The sequence below is a fragment of the Dryobates pubescens genome, chromosome 12 (assembly GCF_014839835.1).
Source record: "Dryobates pubescens isolate bDryPub1 chromosome 12, bDryPub1.pri, whole genome shotgun sequence".
In the NCBI taxonomy this organism is placed as follows: domain Eukaryota; kingdom Metazoa; phylum Chordata; class Aves; order Piciformes; family Picidae; genus Dryobates; species Dryobates pubescens.
In genome coordinates, this window is record NC_071623.1 from 33,923,545 (window position 1) to 33,946,442 (window position 22,898).

Genomic DNA, 22,898 nt, shown 5'->3' on the forward strand with positions numbered 1-22,898 from the left:
AACAGACTGCATGGCTGCTGTATGTCTGCTACCAGCCAGCTCTTGTCAAGCAAGGAGAAGCAGAATCACACCTTTGATGCTTTTGTTTTTATAAGGCTCAAGATCACTGCTTGGGCAGCCTCAGGAGTGGTTTGTTTAGAAAGCCACAGGAGTGCATCTCCATGAAAAAGTGAACATGAGAGATGTTAGAGCAGACTCACTTGCAGCCTGTACTGACCATCTGATACACAGCACAGGAGAGTCCTGGCAGTATTTACTGTTTCCCTACAGATTTTGTTCTTCAGTTGCTAGAAGGTAACCACATAACCTGGGAGTTTGGTCTCCAACACTTCTCAGCTGCCCACAATGTTCCTGAGCGTTTCAAAGGCATCAGAAAAAGTGAAAAACCCCCAAAACCCCAAGAAAGCCATTGCAGGCCCCCTGTGAAGCACTGCACGTGTGCCAGGATGCGTGCTGCTGGAACAGCAGTGGCAATGCAGTGCAGAAGTGAACATCTGCAGCAGTCACACAGAACAAAACAGGAACTTCAGCAGCAGAGCCAAGCTGCATTCGCAGCAGGGAAAGGAGCTCTGACTTCTGAAACCTGCCAAGTTCCCTCCCTCCACTCCTGTGGCCAGAGGCCCTCACGGTGAACAGCAGCAGTGGCTAACATTTAGCTACCTCTATTTTTGCTACACTGGCTCTTCATAAGGGATGTTAGATGCTGGACACAAACCCCAATGGTCAGTGACTGCAGGCAGGCTGCTCTGCTCCGTGTGACTTACACAGCTTATAGCCCTCCTTATCGTACCCGTGCAGGAAGAGCGCGCCGCTCTCAAACAGCCACTTGGGAAGGGCAGCTTCTGTCAAGTCTGCAAAGCCAGAGGAGAGAGCATGTCAGCAAACAGGAACAGTCACACTGCAAATGCATTGAGAGGAGTCCCTAGCAATGCAGGAGCCCGGTAGCAAGTAACAAAATGGTTTCTGTGAACCACTCGGCAAGGCCTCTCCTGAACCGATGCAAACATGGCTCTCCTGAAGCCCTTACTGCCTCCTCTCCTGCTGTGCAGTTCAATCCACTGAGAGAGGAGTGAGAATTGAAGTTATTTATGTAAGAAGAAATATTGCAAAGGGTAATTTTTGCTGAGGTCTGCAGGCCCTCTTGCTCTACCCTTTGGTTCAGGCTGTGGAGAGAACAAGAGGACACAGTCTCAGGCTGCGCCAGGGGAGGTTCAGGCTAGATGTTAGGAAGAAGTTCTATACAGAGAGAGTGATTGCCCATTGGAATGGGCTGCCTGGGGAGGTGGTGGAGTCACCATCATTGGAGGTGTTCAGGAGGAGACTTGATAGGGTGCTTGGTGCTATGGGTTAGTTGTTTAGGTGGTGTTGGATTGGTTGATGGGTTGGACGCGGTGATCTTGAAGGTCTCTTCCAACCTGGTTTATTCTATGTATTCTGTGTATTCTGTTCTATGTCCTGCAGCCAGAGCTCACTCTCAACACCCTCTCGCCGTACAAAGTAAGATCTGTCTCCAGACCAGCGCAGCCACCACAGAGCCCTGGGATCTGTGCATTGTGTTCTTTGCTTCATTCCAGCAAAGCCACAAAGACAACCCAGGAGAGCGCTGCCTGCCTCCCCCTGAACCTTCCAACAGGCACAGGGGCAGCAGGACAGGAGTGGTTCAGCATCAGCACAACAGTTGTGCCATTTGGGGGTTTTAAATGAGCAGAAGCTTTTCTCAGCTCTGTGGCACCTACATCCTCAAAGGATGCTCAAGGAAACCACAGGCAGAAGCCAGTTGTAGGCCAAGAGGAATGCCAGACACACCAGCAAACCATCACAACCACAGCTTACCATTGACTGTGTACTCCTTCCTCCACTGAAAGCTTTCATCGATCATCTTCAAGGTGTCGTCCACGACATCGTGGCGCCAAATCAAATAGCTCTCGACCCACTGATCGTCCTGCTGAAGCCTCTCCACGTCTCTAGAGTCATATTTATCTGATTTATCTGGCAAACAAAGCAAGGGCTGTCAGGACACAGCTGCTAGTTCCAACAAGCGTCCAGCAGGCACGCAGGGCTCCCGCGACAGCCTCCACCCCAGCAAAGCTCTGCACGAGAAGCTGAGCACAAGCTCTGCTCTGCTGGGATTCAGGACTCTCACCACAGACACGTGTTGTGATTCTTGGCCAGAAAACACAGGAGAAAGCAAGGCAGCATGGGCAGGGGCACATTTCTAAGCCCAAGGTTCTGTCATGACCTCAAACTCCTCCGTGTTTATTAGCACGTGTACTCGTGCTGAACGCTCAGACAACGCCAATAGAGACCGAGAGCTGGATTCAGCTCCTTACTGGCAGGGCCTGCTCTGTGCTCATGCACCCACACACCAGAGCAGACCAGGCAGCAGTACACACAGGCTGCAGACTAGTATCGGTAGATAGCCCAAGGATCCACGTCCTGCTGACTGTCCTCTCTGCTAGCAGGCTGGCAGCAGCACAGCAGGCTAATGTGCTTCAGGAAGCACCTCAGGAGCTGCTGCTACTCCTTACATTCTACTTCTTTTAAAGGAAAGTTTGCAATATGCCTAAATGTGCTTCTTTTTATTGTTGACATGCTGAAACTGAGGCTCAGGTTAAAGAGCAATGCTCCTCTTGGAGCAGCCTGCATAACTGGAGTGTAGATCAAGAGCTCATGGTAGACAAAGGCTTCTGAAGGCAAGGAGCACTGATAGACTGTTAGCACACCTCTCAGAAGCTCTGAAATTACTCACTTAACCTTTTTTCATGCTAATCACAACGTTAAGCCTAGCTGTTCACTTTCACATGCTTGAAAGACTCCTCCTTCCTCTGCAGCAAGAGCCTCAGAACAACTGCTTTCAGGGCCATCAGGATAGAAACAGCTGGCAAGTGACTCGGAATTGTGCCTCGCTGCTTTCGGGTGGAGCACCTCAGCCAAGGTACCTTAGCTCTGAGGAAGGTGGGAAGACAGACACCACCGAGCTCTGACAGCACCTTGGTTTTCTAGCCTACCTGCAAAGACAGGACCTATGTCACTGTCTTGCCTTTATACACTCTGCCTCTCCAAGGAGGCAACACAACCTGTTCAAATGCCTCATCCACCAAAGGCTGTTGTTGAATGTGAAGAGATGCACTCGGGAGTGCAACTCCTCCATCTGATTGGTGCCTGCATCAGCATTCAACCTTCTCCTTCCTTTGATGCCATCCCAGCACCTCATCTTGTTCCTTAGCCATGCCTAGAGTCAAAAGCTACTTTCCTCCATCTTAGTTCCCTGCTTGCTTCATTCTACACACAATTTTGCCTCCAACCCACAAAACCTCTCCAGTGGATAAGCCAAACAAAGTGGACTGGATGACTTCTGAGGTCTCTTCCAGCCAGATGGATTCTGTGATTCTGTGAACACCCAGCACCAGCCTGAACTGCTGGTTAATTTCTGTTGTTCCAGAATCAAGCACAGAGGGAACAAATGGCAGAGATTTGGGGTATTAAAATTTGTAAAGTCTCAAGTGCTCATTTGAGATTTGGTGATGATTATTAGGGCTGTTTCCCTGAGAAATGGTCACAGCACCTAGCTTCAAGTCAGGAGCACAAAGAGATGACATTGGAGCAGATTCCTGCAGGTCATCTCAGTCTTACCTTCTGCTCACAGCAAGGCTGAATTCCAGCTTCAAGCAGGCCAGTAAGTGCCTTTCCCAGTCAAGCACTGATAACTTGCAAGGCCAGAAGGACTGCTCAGCCTTTCCTTGTTTAACAGGCATCCCACCCCAGAGCTCCTTCAGAGATCCTGTCCTGTACAGCACAGCTGCAGCCAGCACTGGCCTGGCTGAGCCACGGCCTGGCTGAGCCACGGCCTGGCTGAGCCACGGCCTCCCAGCTCTGCCACACACACAGCTGCTCACAGCCACAGCAAGCTAGGGCTTGGCCAGAGCAAAGCTTTACTTCAGTATCAGTATCACACATCTCCAGAGCCTGAGCTTCTGGAATTCAACTTGGTTTCATTATCTTCATCCCCCACAAGCTGCCAGCGAAGACCGACTGCAGCTAATCAGCCAAGCTGTCTTCCGAGGTCAGTCCCTGCTTGTGCCAGGGACCTGGGCACTGTGCAAAGAGCAAACCCAGACACCTAGGTGGAAATTCAGAGGATAATCCTTGTTCCACACTTCCTGAGGCTGTCCTTGCTCCAGGACCCATCTGAGAGCAGACCTGTCAGGGTGACAATAGTGGATCCTCATCAAACCACCAAAGAAGCTGCACATAGCATGATGTGGAACATGCCCCAGAACACCAGATCCTGGACCAACTACATTCCTCCCAACCTCTGAACTTCTAGAATGAGACAAGAAACAAACTAAGACAAAAACACCCACCAGCAAAAAACCCCACCACACTACAGAGAAAAGCCCCAAACCAACCCAGCAGCTGTAACTGCTCTGGCAGGGTGGTTGGACTCCATGATCTTCTTGGGTGCCTTCCACCCCCTGCCATCCTGTGAGTGTTTTAAGACAATGAAAGAGAAATGGGAAAACCAACCCAAAGCAGCCCAGCCACCACTGCCTCCAAGCTCCCAAGAGCAATGGCAATCCAAGCTGCACTGAGAGGCAGGGAGAGCTGAAAAAAGGAAAACCTTGTTGCTCTCTTCAGCAGCTAAGTGCTCAGCAGGGTGACACAAGCAGTCCAAATTCACACATGCACCACAGCACTAAGCCAGGACCAGCTGCTCAGACCCTGCCCTCACAGCTGCTTGCAGGGTAACAGCTTTTCATTCACATAAGACTGCTGGAAAAGGAGTGCTGATTACTCTTAATCTTACCTGATTCATCCAGTGGTTGGTACAAAATTAAGTAACATTTGGGATGAAATATGAAGCCAGCAAAGGCTGTTTTATCTCACAAAGCAGTGAGATGGAGCTGCTGGAGCCCCTCCAATCAGCCAGTCACTGAGACTGTCACTTCAGAGAAGAGCTCCTTCCAGACCTGTCACATTTCTCATACTGCTGTAAACATCTGGAAATGTGTTTTCAAACAACCTGAACTTTAAATCACCCAGGGAACACCTGACTGCAGATACTGGAGAATTAGACATGTCTGGAGTAAAAATAGAGTTAGTTGAAAGAGAATTAGACCTTTAGGTTCCTCAACAATTTATACACAGGCAGCACAACAACTGCAAGGCCAAAGAGGGAACAGAATTTGAGGGGCACTGAAAAGGAAATGCAGGTGAAGTGTGTCACCTCAGGCACCCTCCCAGCCTAGCCACCTCAGCTGCCTGTAAAGATAGCCTGATGCTCTTCTCACTAGAAAAATTAAGTGCTTGCTACTTCACCCCTGTAGAACTGGTACTAAGATGCTGAGACACTGCTTGGTCACCCCCTGCTCAGGGGAAGGGCATCTCCAAGGCCATAACAAGCAGAGTTTGATAAAGCCTTTGGAACACACCCTGCTTGCCCACAATGTCGCAGGAGGAACAGCATTCACAGCTGCTTCTGTTCAGCAAGGGAGAGAGAAAGCCACAAATATACCCCAGAACAGCCCCACAGCCGGTGGGAGAGGCAAACCCAGGACACTGCAGGACCTTTCTGCTCAGCTGGCAAGTTGTGCAGGAGCTGAGCAAGCCTCAGAGCCAGAAAAGCCAGAGAAGGAACCTGCTCAGCAAATGAGACCTTTGCCAGAGCATTCAAATCCAGCTCTAACTTAAATGTGAGGGAGGAGGAGCCAACAAGAAGGAGAAGTCCAAACAGCTCTCCTCATGCCCTTAGCCAAAAGCCCTGCAGGAATATTTGGCTGGGCAGAAAGACTGACCAGGTCCCAGAGTGAGCTTGAGAGGTTCCAAAGTTCTTAGTTGTATTTACCTTTATTTTAAAATTGGCTACTTGAAGGTACTTTTGTTCCCTCATGGAACACTTGGGGTCAAGGAAGAAGACTGCCTTCTACTACTTGCCTTCCTGTTTTCTTCAAGGCAGGAGTGCTGCTCCTCCTTTGCTGCCCTTTAATATTGGTCTTCAAGCTGAGAAATGCACAGTGAAACTCCACTGCACTCCCTGTGCTGTGATGAAAAGCAGCCCTGGGAAGAACTCCAGAGCCCAGGAGAACTCGGCTGCAGCGCTCCCAGTGGAGGAGCCCGTGAAATGATGTGGGGCACAAGGTGTGCCATCCCTTCCCTCCTGGCCCTCGGTGCCTGCTGCAGCAGCAGCAGCAGAGCAGTGCTGCCCCGCTGCGGCTCCTGCTGACGCTCGTGCTCTGGGAAAAGGAACAAACCTGAGGATACTGAGTAAGAATGTAGGAGAGACTCCAGGAATGAGGAACAGGCAGCACAGCTAAGCTCCACACTGCCTTCATCCTGAGAAGCACTGAATTCCCACGCTGCAAAGAGCTCTCCTGGAGGGAGAGTCCTGTCTAAAGACTCAAAGCTACAGAACAAGTCCTGCCAAAAGCCAAGCAGGGATGGCAACCAGGTACTTCTGAATAGAGAAACCCCCACACCTCACTGTGCAGGAACCTGGGGAGCTGCAATTTAACTGCTGCCTGGGGCTGCTGCAGCCAGGACCCAGCTCTGCAGTGGTCATAACCACTGCTCTGACCCTGGCTAGCAAGAGGAACTCATTTTAACTGGCTGCTGGTGCCCAGCATTCAGCTCTGCACTAAACCCACTCAGGGAAGTGCCTTCAGCCGCTGGATGAGGAAACTGGCAAGGGACTGAAAGCTCTTTCAGGAGGTCTGTGTCCATCCAGGGACAGGGTGAAGAACATCCACCCAACGAGGAGTTACTGCAGTGAGCTCCATAGCCAAATGAAGTAACCCTTCACAAACTGTGATCAGTCTGAACTGACAGCAAAGCTGAACACCCCCAGAGCCCAGCAGGAAGCTCACAGCCACTATCACACAGCTCTCTCTGAAGGCACAGTGTTTATCCTGCCTGTGTGTTTCCTATCTGGTGCTTCCAGCATTTCTCACTGTGAAAGCCAACGACTGGAGAGAACAGATTCTTCAGAGCATCAACACACAGAGAGCTGTTCAAAACATTCTTCTCTCCAGCAGCCACATCAGGCTTTCTTTCTAGAGAGTGCTCCCTATGTCTAAGATGTGACTTGCAGTCAGCCAGTCAAACCCCCAAGCTTGCTCCTGACTCACAGCATCATGATGAGATTCAGTGTCTGCAATGGCAGGGGGAAATTTGCCTGGCAAAACCTTTTCATGAAAATTAAGCCTTGCCCAAAGGAGAAAGGCAGAGGGTGTGAATGGGAGAGGCATGGAATGCAGGCAATAAGAAAGGCCAAATATGTCAAAGGAAGTGTGGAAAACACCTGGGGGGGGGAATCCAGCAGAACTCGCTGCTTCACAGCTCCCACTGGAATATCGAAACAGACAAAGAAGCTGGTTTTAGAAATCTCTGAAGAACACAACTGCACTGAAGGCTGCTGGAGCACACTGCCAGCACCAGCCACTCCTAGAAGAAGGACCTTTTGTTTCCCTTGCTCCTGTCACCACACAAGTCATTTACATCAGCTCCACAAAGATCCAAACAGATAGAGCAGAAATGAGCCCAAAACGGCCAAAATGTGTAGTCTGTGCACCTGCCACAGCACAAAGCATTTGCTGGTCTGCTGCTCCAACAGGACCTGCTCAGCATCAGCAAGATGCTTGCTAGGGACAAACATTCCTCACCAGAGCTGCAGTTCAAGTACAGCCACAACACTGACTGGAAACACCAGCCCCAGAGCTCAAACCCTGCTCTGCAGGCAGCTCTCACAGCAGCCAAGCTTCCCCTCCACAGCTCCTCCGTGGCCACGTTTGCTGCACAGCCTCAGCAAGGAAGCTCTTGTGCAAGCTCTGGGGACATGAGCCACCAAGGGTGTGTGACACTGCAGGCTGCAAAGTGACCACTAAAGCCATTGCTTGGTCACACCAGTGACACAGCTGGCTGCTTCAGAAACGTGTGGCTGGTGCTTTCCAGCTGCTCAGAGCTTCTCCCATCCCACCCTGACCACCCTGGACTGGCTATGGCAGGTCAATATTGCTTTCTGGTCCAGTTCTGCATTTTTGTATAGCCTGGTTTAATCTGAACCATTGTGTACTGCCAAGCACTGACTGCAACCAAGAGTCAGGATTCCAGAGCCCTTGTAAGCTTCCATTCAACAACAAAGACACACTGTACTGCATGACCACCACAGCATTTGTGACCACTGCCAGTGCCTGCAGGAGGGGACGGGGTGGGGAGGACAGCAGTCAGTACCTGTGACCCCTTCCATATGGAAGAGTCACTTCATAACACAAGCACCAAGGCTCCAGGATAACCAGGAACAGTCTTCCTCAAAGGGAAACTACAGCAGCGATAGCTGCGACCTCCAGAAACCAAAGCACCTGAAAGCTTCACTCCAACGTTAACCTTTGCAACCCACTTGTGAAGAGAACTAGGCTCACAGCTGGCTGTCCACACCAGACCCACAGAAAGCATCAGCTCCTCAGTGTTCTGAGGGCAGGCCGGAGCTGCTGGATGGGAAGCAATCATTCCTACCCTCACAACACAAAAATGTAGCCCTCCCTACACTGTAAAACACAGAGCAAAGGCTGAAGGACTGCAAGAGAACTGAGGCCTTGGTGTTTCCACACTTGATGGGAGCATGGCCACATTAATTTGCTGAGGGCACTCCTAAATTCGAGGGAGAGACTTCAGAATGTAAACCCCAAGAAAAACAAACCCTAATCCTATTTTCTTGAAAGGGCCAAGAGCCCTAAAGCATGACCCAAAAATGGGCTTACTGAGAACATGTGCATGGATACCGCAGCTAGGATTACAGCTTACCTTACAGCAGCACCAGTTAGTTTACTGGCTGGGACACACAGCCCCACAGAGGCCTCCTTACCAGCAGAGAAACCTGTGCCCTCCAGGACTGCAAGGCATGGGCCACTTGCAAAGCCAGTACTCCCTCCCAGCAGCAACCGTCCAAAGCAGATCAAGGCTTTCCAAAGCAACTCTTGTGTGAGGGAGACTCTGAGATAATAGACCACTAGGCACAGTAAATCATCTGTCATATTGATATACAGACATTAACTGACAGCATTAGCAGCCAAGATCCTCCACCTTCCTCAGAAGGAGCTTCAAAGCTGCCACGGGCATCCTGATTGACACAGAGACACCAAACAAGGAAACAAGGTCCCTGCTCCTCAAGGCACTGTTCTGGCAATCCTGCCATAAATACAGGTCACTGCTGACCAAGGCAACGAATCACAGAATGCCAGAGGTTGGAAGGGACCTCCAGAGATCATCCAGTCCAACCCCACCACCAAAAGCAGCAGCACCCAGGGCAGACTGCACAGGAACGCATCCAGGTGGGGTTGGAAAGGCTCCAGAGCAGGAGACTCCACAGCCTCTCTGGGCAGCCTGCTCCAGGCCTCTGCCCCTCACTGTAAAGAAGTTTCTCCTCCTGTTGAGCTGAAACCTTTTATGTTCAAGTTGGTGTCCATTGTTCCTTGGCTTATTGCTGTGCACCACCCAAAAGAGCTTGGCCCCCTCCCCTTGACACCCACCCCTTAGATACTGAGAGACATTGATCAGATCCCTCTCAGCCTTCTCCTCTCCAGACTAAACAGCCCCAGGGCTCTCAGTCTCTCTCCACAGGGGAGATGCTTAAAGTTTCCTTTAGGAAGGTCAGGGGAGCAATCATGTGAGACAAAGTTGTTCCAAGACCCAGGTTCACATGAGAAGGGCTCCAGCCACTCACAAAGCAGCCGAGGAAGTGTGCAGCCCTTCAGTAAAAGGGGCAACCAGGTAACCTCTGTGGTTCTCATCAAGAGCATCAGAGTAAGGTGGGTGTGTGTGCAGGGTTGAGACTTGTATTAAAGGACATGCAGGTGACTCAAACTGCTGGGCTCTTGCTGCCTTTGCATTTCAAATAAGATAGAGACATGTTTTTAATAAGGTCCTTAGTCATAATAAAATGCACTGCTGGCTGCAGTTACTAGCACACTGCACTACTATATAGTCCTTTATCACAAGCAATGCAAAGCAACCTTAAACCAAGATGGAACTAGGTTTAGCCTGGTCATTCCCTGTGCCCCAGGCATCCCCAGCACCCGCAGGCCTCGCTGACAAGTCTACAAACAGCTGCACTTGCTGATGGAGCTGAACACAGTGTTTCCATGCAGGCCAAGAGGCATCTGAGCTGCAAGTCACTCTGGAAAAGCAGCTGGTAAACTGCTTGAGGTGAGAACTCTTCTTTTCCTATCCCCCTATACAGGAGGGCTCTGCAGAGGGACCTTGCCAGGCTGGACAGATGGGCAGAGTCCAACGGGATGGCATTCAACAAGTCCAAGTGCCAGGTGCTGCACTTTGGCCACAGCAACCCCATGCAGAGCTACAGGCTGGGGGCAGAGTGGCCGAGAGCTGCCAGAGAGGGACCTGTGGGTGCTGATTGACAGCTGCCTAAACATGAGCCAGCAGTGTGCCCAGGTGGCCAAGAAGGCCAAGGGCATCCTGGCCTGCATCAGGAACAGTGTGGCCAGCAGGAACAGGGAAGTCATTGTGCCCTGTGCTCAGCACTGGTTAGGCCACACCTTGAGTCCCATGTCCAGTTCTGGGCCCCTCAGGTTAGGAAGGACATTGAGACACTTGAAGGTGTCCAGAGAAGGGCAACAAGGCTGGGGAGGGGTCTGGAGCACAGCCCTGGGAGGAGAGGCTGAGGGAGCTGGGGTTGCTTAGTCTGGAGAAGAGGAGGCTCAGGGGAGACCTCATTGCTCTCTACAACTACCTGAAGGGAGGTTGTAGCTAGGTGGGGGTTGATCTCTTCTCCCAGGCAAGCAGCACCAGAACAAGAGGACACAGTCTCAAGCTGTGCCAGGGGAGGTTTAGGCTCGAGGTGAGGAGAAAGTTCTTCCCTGAGAGAGTTGTTGGCCATTGGGATGTGCTGCCCAGGGAGGTGGTGGAGTCCCCATCCCTGGAGGTGTTCAAGAGGGAACTGGATGTGGCACTTGGTGCCATGGTTTAGCTGCCATGAGGTGTTGGGTGACAGGTTGGACTGGATGATCTTTGAGGTCTCTTCCAACCTTGGTGATTCTGTGATTCATGTCCAGGCAGCCCAAAGCGCAGCAGCGTCCCAGACCCCGCACTAGAGCCGACCAAACACAACCACGAGTCAAAAGAGCCCAGACGTGCGCCCCGGCGTCCCAGCATACGATCCAGAAGCGAGCACCAAGAGCCAAAAGAGAAACCCCCCGCTCTGCGCAGCACGCCCATCCCGCAGCTCCGGCCACCCGAAGAAGAGGCAAGAGCTCACTCGCCCGGGCACGCAGAGCCCCCAGGGCAAACTGCACCGGGCAAGCCCCGCGCCCGCCGGGCCCGGCCCAGCCGCCGCAGCTCACCCGCCAGACACTCCGCCTCGAAGCGCCGTCTGGTCTCGCTTATCAGCGCGGCCTTGTCCTGTCGCTGCTGAGGGGAAACAAGAAGGACGTGAAAGGAAGGGAAGAGCCGGGGCCCAAGGCAGCCCCAGTCTCTCACCTGTTCGGCGGACCCCGCCATGGCCCGGCCCCTAACCCCAGCCAATGCCGGCGGGCAGGGGAGGGGGAGGGGAGGGGGAGGGGAGGGGGAGGGGAGGGGGAGGGGAGGGGGAGGGGAGGGGGAGGGGAGGGGGAGGGGAGGGACGAGCTCTCACCTCGGCCATGGTCCGGCGGAGCCGCCCGGCCCGGCCCTGCCGCCGGTGCCCCAGCAGCGCCCGTGAGCGGCGACGGGCGCGGCACGTGACGCGGATGGGGCGGGGCCTGCCGGCGCCCCGCCCCACGCCGACAGCGCAGCCAATGGGTGGGGAGCGGCGCCTCCCGGCATGCTCTCTGCGGCGCGCGGTTCGCTTCCCGCTGGCCCTGCCGAGTCCGGAGCTGGGCTGGGGCCGGGGGCCGCCGGGTACGACCTTGCCGGTGATCGGGTAAGACCTTGCCGGTGCTGAGTCTGCGATCGCCGTGTCTCTCCTGTTGCTGGACCGAGTGGGGAGTTCGTTAATGGCTGTCAGCCCTTGTCAACAGCGGTTGCGGGTGTACGCCGGGCCGGGGCCCGCTGCCACCTCAGGTCTTGAGCCGCTTCTAGCACCGTGGGAGCCCTTCGGTGCGACTAGACCCGGCCAAGGGTGTGAGGGGCTTGGGGGCTGCTGCTGCGGCTCCTCAGCCGGTCGAGGCAGGCAGCCCTGCGGGGTGGCTGAGCCGGGCGGGGGGCGTCAGCGTGTACCGAGTGAAAGCTGAGGCAGCCGTGGCTTGCTCTGCGTCCTGGGGGCTTCTCTGGGGGAGGAAAGGAGCTGGCTTGGCGACAGAATAAACTCTTCTTCAGAGAACTTTCTCCTTAAAGGGGCTGTGTAAGTTAACCAAGAATGAAGGAACAAACCCGGGGTTTTTATTAAGTCTACAGCTGAGTAGAGGCTTGAGCTTAAGAATTCAAAGCACCGTTGCCTTTCAGTCCACCCAGCATGTTCGTGGAGCAATCACACAAACAGTGTCTGTGGTTTGGTTTCTTTCACCTTGTATTATGTCCTGCAGCAGCTGATCAGCAGCTAATCTGTGCCTTGGTAAATAAATGGCTTGAGTGCGACTCTGCAGCACGTCTGTTACATCCCTCAGTACAGCTTGCCTGTCTTCACTTTAACCTGAGATGAGAGCATGTGCAGCCCTCATATCCTCAAATAAGCCTATGACCTTGCTTTGCAATGTAGATTTTCACTCTTATTCTTACTCCTAGGGATAAATTCCTTCAGCTAGTCCCAAAATGATTTAATTGTTTTGTGTTCACTTTTGTAGGTGGAAAGCATCCAGATAGGTTAAAATTTCAGCAGAGAAGTAATCCTGCCAGAAATGGAGGTGCATCCAGTTGTGCTGTAGCAGAACATATAAAGATGCTGCTGAGTGGGCAAGAGCAGTTCTTGTCCTACAATGGTGAAGTCCTGATATTTCAGCTGTCACCCCCAAACCCCGTGGAGGGAGCAGCTGATAAGAGAGTGGATCTGTGTGTCAGGAGAATGACCTTCAGCAGAGACACTAAGCTCTTTGTGCAGAAGTCTTCTGGAGTGTTCAGCCTGCGTGGCAGGCCCTTGAAAACAGAAATAGTTTGTTGTAGCTGCACAGCAGATTCCAGAACTGGGATTATCCTCCCCTGCATTTTGATGAAACAGAAGAAAAGGAACAATGTTGTGAAATACCTTTTGCTGTTCCTTCACAGCTCCAACCAGTTTGAGCAGTCCTTGCAGTTTACATTGGATTACGAGCTGAAAGAAGATGTCAGGCTGTTTGCTGGCCCCTCGGTGCTGTGGAGGCATGCCAGCAAGCTCTTCTACATCTCTGCCAGCACCTGCACAGTCCTCAGTGCTCCTGTTCAGCTGTCTTCTGTTGTGTGGACAGGTGAAATCCAGGAGGAAGGGCCTGTTGTCTTAGGGATAAGAACCGCTTGCCTGACAGAGGGCGAAGCGGAGGCTGAGCTTTCCGCCTCAGACAGAGCCATCTGGGGTACTGAGTTGTTTGGCTACGCAGTCAAAGCACAGAAGATGCTGCCTGGCACATGCTTTATGCCCCATGCTTATGGCAGGGTGGTGTCCTCTGTCTGTGTCTGCAAGAGTGAGACCTGGAGAAGGCAGCTCCGGACATCGCTGGTGGCTGTCACTCACAAGAATCAGCTGATCTGGTTCCAAGATGGGCTGCCCAGAGGGGTTTGTGAGCTTCCTTATGAGGAGCCATGCTCAGTAAAAGCAGCTGTAACCAGCAGCAGTGATGTGCTGTTTGTTGTGTCCTTTGCCTCTGGAAATGTCTGTGCTGTGCAGAGGAGAGGCAGCTTGCAGGTATTGTGCCTTTCACCAGCTGCCTGTTACTGCTGTAGCCTTGGGTTGTTCAGATTGGCTTCGTGGGGCTTCTGCAGCTGAAGAGGGGCAGGGTTGGATTTGTTTGTTTGCTGCAGTTGCTTCTGTGAAAATCACCTCTCTACAGCATCAGATTGTTCTTCTTTCTTACACCTTGTTTCCTAAAGTCAGGAGAGACAAAGTTAACCTGCAGGGCTTATGGTCCTCTCTCAAGAAGAGCTGCAGAAGCCAGGGAGGTTTCTCCTCTTTGGTTGGCAGCATTGTTGTACGAATTTGTCTTTGCCTCCCCCACATATTTCAGAGTGCAATACAACAGAGATCTCTGCTACAGGTACAATGTCTTTAGGTGCTCTGCAAGTGTCACTGGTTCTAAACAAATGTTAGAGAATTCAGCTCTTCATTGAGCACACTGAAAAGCTGTCAGCTCCTCTGCCCCCTGTACTGTGCAAAGCAATCTTTGGAGGGCAAAGCCTGGTTTTAACCAGAGATAACTCAGGCTCTGAGTGATGAACTGAGAGCGAGACCCTGAGATGGCTTCCAGTACTGCACTGCACACCCCTGCCTGACCAGGCTGCCTCTGTGCAGAAAGCAAGCTTCAGCAGTGCCAGAGCTCAGCCCTCTGTATTTGTTTAAACCTCTTCTGCCCTAGGTGGCTTCCAAGTGGCAAGACGTGAAGTGTGTGCTGGTGGACGACTTCATTGGCTCTGGGAGTGAGCAGCTCCTGCTGCTCTTCAGGGATGATTCCAGTGCAGAGGTGTTGAGCACATTCACCATAACAGATCTTGGAGCAGTCAGCTATGCAGTAAGTGCAGCCTGCCTCGTCCCAGCTGCCCAGTGTGTGCTTACTGCAGTGGGAGCTCGGCAAAGTGAAGGGCCCTCAAGTCTGAATGCAGTCGTGCATTCTCTGGGGAGATGATCCTGCTTCCTTCAGAGCATCAGCATGCTTTGGGAGGTGAAAGCAGTGTAGCTGACAATGCCTCACAGCTGGCAGGTTTGCTGCAGTGCTTACCTTTTGGCTAAGAATAGAGTGGAATTAAGCAGGTTGGAAAAGACCTTTGAGACCATGGAGTCCAGCCTGTCTCCCAGCACCCTCTCTTCACGAGAGCCACCGAGGTTGTTACTTGGCACCATTGAGCCCTGCCCTTGGGTCCCATCGCCCAACTGCCTGCAGAGGGTTGTTCCTTTAGAAAGCACAGGCGTTCTGCTGCCTGCCTGTGTTTGCCCCCCATAGCCTTAAACTGCTGTGTAATAGCCTGTACCTTACTTTCAGTGTTTAATGAATTCACTGGCTGGGTTTGGTTTTTCAGAGTGGTAATAATTACAAAGACAACGTTGCTGCTGCAGAAGGATTGCAAGAGAATGGCTTGCTTACTGTCCAGGCCCTTCAGACAAGACTACAGGTTTGTGCTCAATAGTTCTGCCTCCCTCTTTCCTCTAAAGTACTCCTGTGTGTCATTGCATGATCTAAAAGGTGAGGTTTGCTGGAGAAGCAGTTCAGACAACTCAGTACCCATTGCTGAAGCAGTGGTAGTCTGAGTTCTCTCAGCTGTTACAAAGGAGTGGGATAATTGCAAGGGCCTACTTTAATTTGGAATAAACCTCTGAGATAATGGTGAGACCGTCCCATCACAGCTTAGTAGCAGTCATTTGGCTCATGGATACTTAAATACCAGGTTGATAAAGTCAGAGTGTTTGCTTCTCATGACCTATTTTGAGTGGTGGCTTATCCTGAAAATGAAGAGCACTGTGGTCTGATTCTCTGCCTGTGGGCTTCGGACAAGTTGGCTTTTACTTATACCCAAATTCGCGGCTGTTATTTCACCACCTGGTGAGGCCTCTTTTCCTGTTACTAGCAGCTAAAATGAAGCTCCGATGTGGCTTGCTTTTCATTAGCAGTATTTATGACGCTGTCTGGGGAACCCCTCTATTTAACTGCTTTTGAAACAAAACTGAGCACTGGCAGAGAGTCCTTTGAGACTTAGCCGATCACCGTCTGAGCATCAGCACAGCGGGGAGCCGTCGGGGTACCTGCCAAACGGCTTTGCTGACTTCATGCTGCCGGCAGGTCTGGACAAGTCTCTGTCCACCTTGATTAGAAGACGTTGCAGAAACGCCTTTATTCCTGACCCCTGAGCCAAGTCTAGCACAGGCTTACTGCATAAACTATGGCGCTAATGAGGCGTGGTCTGGTAGGTGTCACATAAGAGTGCTCTGAACGCTTTTGTGTACTGAGCTTGCCGTGGGCAGCGCTGCTTGCTCTGAGTGCCCTTGGCTCTTGCAGTGTGAGCAGACAGCAGCACTTTGCTTGCATGGAGTGCATTTCCCTCAGGCTGGTGAGCTGCTGGTGACTGATCCTGACTGGTGTTTGTGTCTTGGCTTGTGTTGGATTCTTTTGTCCACTCCTCTGTGTATTGACCTGACCAATAATGAACACAAGAAATTGAAAGCAATAGCTTCCCATGGCAGAGTGAAACGGGAGGGATGAAAATGATGGCATGGAGGTGGTAAATGTGTACATAATTTGGTGAAGTTTGTGATCCTTACCTAAAAATAGGAAGCTGAGGAGGTGTCTTAGTAGCCTCAGTTTGTGTTCTGGTTTGCACAAGTTCAACAAGCATCTGCATCTTCCACAGGCTGGCTGCACAGCGGTTCGAGAGCTGCAGCAGCACTTGGGACTCAAACAGAGAGTTCTTCTTCAGTCCTGTAAAGCCTTAGAAGATCTTGTGGAGGGCAGAACCCATGTGCTGCCAACTGCCAAAGAGGTAAAATGCAGAGGAGATGACAGATCACTTCTTGGTTCTGCTGAGCCATTTGGGGAGGGGGATTCCCTCAGCCACTTGTTACTTTCACCTGCAAAACAGCCATCTGCTTTTCAGTTCTGGTTAATCACTCAGTGTACATAGTGAAGAATAAATTTCATTGTCTGCTTGAAATGGATTTGCACAATACCTCCTGGCAGCTGAGCTGCATGGAGGAGCAGCCTCTGCAGAAGATGTGGTGCCAAAGAGGATGGGGACTGCAGTGTGAGCTGGCACAGTCACCTAGGTATTGAACAGCTGTTCAAGATCTAATGCTGCAAAAAAAGGAGCTGTCACAGGGCTGTGTGAGCAAAATTGATGTGACAATGGGGACAGGTGCAGCTGTGGGCTGAGAAGGTGATGGAGGCTGGGGAAAGGTCATCTTGATGCGTTGCTCAAAATAAGCCTCCTGACTTACCTGCAATGGAGTTAAATCCCTTCCAGTTTGTGTGGGGCCTCTCGAGTCAGCCAGGCTTAGACAACAACATTTCAATCACTTAATGATTCAATCTTCTTTGGACAAATAATTGTATGGCAGTTCAAGATTTAGGCACATTCTGTTTCTAAGGCAGGAAGGTTGTGCTCTTCCTGATTGCTTGTGTTTTAAGGAAACACAGCTCGCTCTCTCCAAGCAGCTGCAGAGGGCAAGCTGCTCTGTGTGGGTTGCAGCTGATGTGCCTTCAGAGCACCTCCAGCAGCCATCTGTGGCAAAACACCACTATTGTAATACAAAAAAAGGGAACTAATATTCCCACTGACTTTCTCTAAACCCCATTTTTCTGCAAGGAAGGTCTTGTCCCTCTCTGGGATGATGTGGAAAATCCTCCTCCTCCACCTCCTCTTGGCCAGGAGATGCCAGTGGCACAGCAGGCCCCGGAGCGTCTCGTGGAGAGTCTCTGGCAGCGCGTCGTGGGGGACAGCCTGGTCGTTGGAGTGCAGCTGGCTGCAGCATTTCACCTGTGAGTACAAACTGGCATCTGCTGCCACTGGGTGGGTTTGTAGAAGCTGAATTTGCAGGCTAAGCTCTGCAGTAGCAAAGTGGCTTTCTGAGCTGTGAACTTTGTGTGTTTAGTAATTGCTTCAGCTGTGTCTTGTGGTTGCTGCTGCTTGCATCTCCCTGACCCTGTGCAAACCACCACACTGAACAGCCACAAAGCACTTGTGCCAGGACAGCCACAGCACTGGCATAGGCTTGCTGCAACACTGATGGCTCCTGCCAGTCTGTACTGAGGGTGCCATGCACCACTGGTATGTGCTGTGGCTGTGCAGTCCCTGATACCTGACTCCTAACACCTTGAAGTTCCTGGTAAGTAATTTGCTTGCAGAAGTGCAGAAGGAAACATTTTTACTCCTCTGATCAGCCTAATGAATACTCAGCCTTTGAACTGAACTGTGCTGCAATCAAGCAACCAATCAAACACAGTCTTAGCTAAGCTGCTGTGCTGTGTAGATTCTGTGGAGCTGCACAGCCCTCAAACCATCAACATCATTGCTTTGTTTCTGTCCTTGTCTCTTATTTTGGTTACTATGTGCATTTCAGTTGCAGTTGTAAATCTCACTCCTATCATTTCCCCCTTCCAGGTAGGGAGCTCACTTGGAGTGCAGTGTAAAAAAACAGGATTCCATGAGACAGATTTCCAGTGTGCAGTGTGAGCTCGTGTGGAGTCAGAACTTCCTTCTGAGCCACATTCCCACCAACAGTGTAGCTGAGACTGTCAGAGTGAGCTAAAAGCTGCTGATGCCACTGGGCAGTGATTGCAGTGGCTGTGAGGGAGTTGACCTGTGGTGCCCTTTGGCTGTTCTGCTGGAGCTGAGGCTATGTTGTGGCTCAGCTGCCAGGGTGCTACGACTTTACAGGAAGGTTGACATCATCTTGACAGCCTCTGTTAGAAGGCTCTGAGGCAAGAGATTGGTTTTGCCTTGCCAGTCTTGATTCTTTCAGCTTTGATGATGGTGACTTTTGAAAAGGAAATAGCTGATTGCTCTGCAGCTTCAGAAACCCTCCAAAGGGTCAAGCCTGTCTTTAGAAGCCAGCAGCAGATGTGTGCAGATGAAGCCATTTGGTAGGCTGGTGGGAGCAGAGCTTCTGGCTGCAATTCAGTGCTCTGCACAGCCACTCTGGGTTTGGGGAAGGGCCTTGCTTGCTCTCCTCCCCCAGCACTGACAGTCTGGACTGGTTGGGGTTTTACTTCCTACTCATCCAAAATGGCAAGTGGTGTGTCAGGGTGCATTGTGAGGTGGTGATGCTGCTTCACCAAGAAAAGAAGGCCTTGACAGGACTGCCAGTGGCAGTGACATCCAGAGGCCGAACCGACAGAGTAGTCACTCAGAGGGGCTCTGGAGCAGGGCTGTTAGGATTCCATTGGAAGAACCCTGAGCTGGGTAATTGACTTCAGACAGTTCAGGCAAGTAGTGCCTGTGCAAGGTGGTTTGATTGGTGTGAGGTATCTCAAACCTTTTGCTTTATCCCCTGCACTCAGTTTTGTTTGAATAGCTGTCAGACACTACAGAACACCAGAGGAGCTTTTAGTCCTTACAGAGCAGAATTCAACACTGTTTTGGTTAAAAGAAATGAAGCTGTAAGAAATAAAGTATAAATATAGGAGAGTATCTCATGGGTTATGGGAACTTTTCAACATTTTGGGAGTGAATTAAACATCCAAAGTCTTTCAGCTGAAATGAGGCATCCAGCTTCTGGAAGCTCGTAGAAGCTCTCACACTGCGTGCTGAGCTTAGAACAGTCCCTGGAGCGGCTTCTGTTCCCTGCAGTGCTGTTGGAGTCTGTGCATACCTGCAAAGTATCTGTCAGGAGGCAAGATAACAGAGCAGGAGTGCAGTGCCCTGCCTGTGTCCCCACAGGTCCCTGAGTGCTGCCAGCTTATCCTTGGTGCTGGATCAAGATTCCTCCCTGGCTGCTCCTGTCATCAAGTGTCGAAACAGAGTCACCAAGCTGGAGAGAGCCTGCTCGGCACTGCCCCTCTCCCCGTGTCAGACTGAGCCTCCTGCCAAGAAGATGAAACTGGATCTGTGTGGCAAGAGTGACCTGAGGAAGGAGGTTCCCTGGGGGTGTGTAGGGGCTGGGCTGGGTGCAGGCAGGGCAGTGACGGCTGTCACCAGCCTCTCGCCGCTGCTGGCCTTCCACCGCGTGCGCTGCGCTGTCCTCCTGCGTGCCAAGAGACAGGCACCTCCCGGGGACAGCCTGCAGCAGAGCAGAGAGATCTCTCTGCTCTGTGGGAAGATTGCCTTGAGCCTGGAGGACATTTCCAATGGAAAACATTCAGTAAAGCTGCAGAGGGAAAATGGATACTGCACAGGTAAACGGAATGGTTTGCTTTGGGTTCATAAACAGATAGCCGAGTCTTCCCTTTGCTCTGGGTGAACCCAAGCTAAGCCTTCAAGGTCCAACCACATCTCTCTTAGAGCATCTTGGGCCTGCTGGGAAGCAAAAGCTGAGTGAATGTTTTTCAGAATGGCAGAAGTGAGGTGCTGTAAGGTTCTGTGCTAGCACTGCTGCTGAGCTGTGGCTGGAGAGGTTAGTGCTGAAGCTCAGTTAGCTCAGGATGCTGAGGCCTGCATTCTTTTCTGTTCCAAAATGCTTTCTCTTGATTAGATGCATAGATTATTTTTTCTGGCGTGGTATTACCTCTTAAATGATCCCACAGCAGTTGCAGCTTTTCCTCATCTGCACATCTACTGAGGTCATTTAATTTCCTTTCTTCTGATATTCCTGACTGAAGTGGGCTTCTGCCCAGGTAGCCAAATATCCTCTGAATCATTTCAAAGAACTTTAACTTCTATCTTCCTTTAATGCTACATCACTGAAGCCAACATGTCACAGGAGGCTATTAATAGCCTGCTTTTGGCAAGGTGAGGTGTGTCTTCAGTGGCTTCCTGCCACAGGTGGGGCTTGGGTACTCAGCCAGCTGTTTTGCCTGTCAGGAGCAGGCATCAGAATTTAGGTGAGGAGAGGATTCCCAGAGGAGGTGCAAACTTCCCCTAAACCTGGGAGTGTGACCCAGATCTAAGCACGTTCAGTGCATGCAGCATGATAAAAATAGTTCAGTGTGTGTGTACTATGTCTGCCTGCAGGTTCCATGGAAGATGTACTTGCTGTGCTTGCAGTGTCTGCCAGGTTCTCCTTCCAGGTAGTGTCTGCTGCCTGCACATTGGCTCCAGTCACTTCGTGGCTGCTGGGAGCAATGGAGTGCACACCCCTGAAGGAATGCCCAGACAAGCTGTTCTGTCACAAAGCAGGGAATGTGCATGGCACAGTTCTCAGCTGGACCCTGAGGAATCCATTGGAAGGAGTTCTGACCTTGTTTTGCAGGTAAAATTGCCCCCGAGGGGTAAAGAGCGTTCATCTTGCACACGCTTTATCTGTGGTGCTTCCTGGGGCCACAGTCAGCCAAGATCCTAACCAGGATGCTTCAGCTAGGAGACTGTGGTAACCAGAGAGTTGTGGCAGGACCTGCAGCATGGAGCTGTGCCCAGGCTGGAGCGTGGAGCTGGAGCTGCCTCTGGCCTCCACTGCTCGGTGCTGGCTCTGTGTCCCCAGGAGTGCAGGCCAAAGCAGTAAGAAAAGCAATAGCTCTTCCTGGTGTCTGGCTTGGAGTGAGGGTCAGCCCTTCCCCCTTGCTGGGGCTTCCTCTCTTCTCTCAAAGGCTGCTCAGGAAGAACTCTAAGCCTCAGGGCTGTTGGTTCCCTTTCAGGTGCTGATCCATTTGCTCCTGACCCATTGCTGCATTGTCAGTCAGCTACATGTTTGTGGTGTGTTGCACATGCCATAGCTGTGTGTTCCCCCCCAGCCAGGATATTTCTGTGGGAGGAGTGAGCTGCAGGCCAGGCTGTTCCACAGCCTTCCAGAACAAACTCCATTTGTTAAAGTTGTGCAGTGTGAAGATGCCTTCCTGGCTTATCAGAAAACTACCTCCTTATGGATGCTGCTGGGATTTTGGGAGGTTATTCTTGCCCAGGTGCAAGACTCTGCCTTGGCCTTGGTGGATTCCATCCAGTCTCTAAGTGCCTTCTGTTCTACCTCTTCACTGTAGCCCAGACAACACAACTCCTTCCTGCTGTTACAGGCGGCTTGCTCCACAGGGGTACAAGTGATTCTCCTGTGAACTGTGACTGTGCACAGCTCTTTTAGCACAGAGTGTCTGTGCTGCTGAAGCTCTTTGGATGTCCAGTGGCTCCTCTGATGCCATGAGAGCCCTTGCTTGCTCTTGCACAGTGCACATAATACCTCAAACCATCAGTACTACAGGTTTCTCCCTCTTTGACTTGAAGTAGCTTTGATTTATTTTCCACTAGAGAATTTTGAGGCTAGAGAGTAGCCATCATCATCATCATTATCATCTTGTTTTACAGAAATCTGACTGTCTTGTTCCAGTGCCTTCACAGCCTGAGAAGAGCTCTGCCAGCAGGCTGTGATGTAAAGCTGCTGAGGTCTAGCAGCAAGGATGCACTTACTGAGCAGCTAGCCCTGGCTCTGGAGAAGGAAATGCTCACCTCAAGAAGCTCTCTTTTCTCCAAAGAAAGTAAAGCTGAAAGCACTTCTGCATGGGGGGATGTGCCTGCCAAGGACATGAGTGCTGCTGCTGTGGCTGCTTTACTGGAGAGTGAGGAAGGAGTGGAGCAGTTCAGAAAGAAGCTGCAGAGTGAGCAGGACCAGAGCAAGCTGAGCATGGCTCAGACCATGGCTGCTGCCCTCTACCAGGAGATGACTTGGAAAAGAGCAGCAGCTCAGCTCAGCTCAGATATGGCTGTCTGGAGACTGAGCAAGGCCTAGGAGCCACTCACTGAGCTGATTGTGAATAAGTTTTATTAAACTTGGGCTATTCAATAACACATTTCAGTGACTACTTCTGGGACTTTAGAGCTCAGATAATCATCAAGGCTAAGAGCTCTGCAGTGCTGGAAGTAGCTCTGCAGCTGTCTGGCAATGCATGCTGCAGTCATGGAGAGCTCTCTACCTGGCTAGTAAGGACATGGCACAACCTTCAGGGGTAGTGATGCAAGTGGTGGGTCTGCTGCCTGCAATGGGAGAGACTTTTCTGTGCCAGACTCTAAGGGTCTGCTGGAAATCTGTGGAAGGTTTATGCTGGTGGGGAAGTTTGGGGCAGAGCTTGTAGAAAAGAGGAGCAAGTCTGAACAGAGGTTCAGGCTCTCTGGAATCTTCTGCTGGCAGCCACAGGAATTAAGGGCTGTGTGCTTGCCTCAACTTGCCTCTTGGAAGTAAAAGCAACTGGAGATGTTAAACCTCACTTTCTTTGGTCTAGCAAGTG

General features: G+C 51.5%; 2 protein-coding genes across 3 annotated transcripts in view; one reads left to right on the forward strand and one right to left on the reverse strand.

Moving 5' to 3' along the window:
- Positions 1–11,702, reverse strand: part of MOSPD2 (motile sperm domain containing 2) — a 38,040-nt gene extending 26,338 nt beyond the window's left edge. Inside the window, exons 1-4 of one of the 2 annotated variants that reach the window (XM_054165845.1) lie at positions 11,642–11,702; positions 11,352–11,418; positions 1,834–1,989; positions 765–851 (exon numbers count right to left, since the gene is read on the reverse strand). In XM_054165845.1, coding sequence (XP_054021820.1) covers positions 765–851; positions 1,834–1,989; positions 11,352–11,418; positions 11,642–11,650 — 319 coding nt within the window. In that variant the 5' untranslated portion in view covers positions 11,651–11,702. The remainder of the gene's footprint in view (positions 1–764; positions 852–1,833; positions 1,990–11,351; positions 11,419–11,641) is intronic. The other variant, XM_054165846.1, reaches the window with a different exon arrangement.
- Positions 11,703–12,850: 1,148 nt separating this feature from the next.
- On the forward strand, positions 12,851–22,438 carry FANCB (FA complementation group B). Its single transcript, XM_009898067.2, has 8 exons — positions 12,851–13,798; positions 14,466–14,618; positions 15,124–15,216; positions 16,450–16,578; positions 17,401–17,573; positions 19,474–19,928; positions 20,704–20,941; positions 21,982–22,438. Exons 1-8 carry the CDS (start codon positions 12,863–12,865, stop codon positions 22,400–22,402), a joined length of 2,598 nt encoding a protein of 865 aa, XP_009896369.2. The 5' UTR covers positions 12,851–12,862; the 3' UTR covers positions 22,403–22,438.
- Positions 22,439–22,898: the final 460 nt, after the last annotated feature.

What these genes read in the sequence shown, in the direction of transcription:
- FANCB (XM_009898067.2), top strand. Translation starts at nt 12,863, where the DNA reads ATGCTGCTGAGTGGGCAAGAGCAGTTCTTGTCCTACAATGGTGAAGTC. An exon ending in CCCTTCAGACAAGACTACAG is followed by an intron (nt 15,217 to 16,449) that starts GTTTGTGCTCAA and finishes CATCTTCCACAG; the next exon opens with GCTGGCTGCACAGCGGTTCG. An exon ending in TGCTGCCAACTGCCAAAGAG is followed by an intron (nt 16,579 to 17,400) that starts GTAAAATGCAGA and finishes TTTTTCTGCAAG; the next exon opens with GAAGGTCTTGTCCCTCTCTG.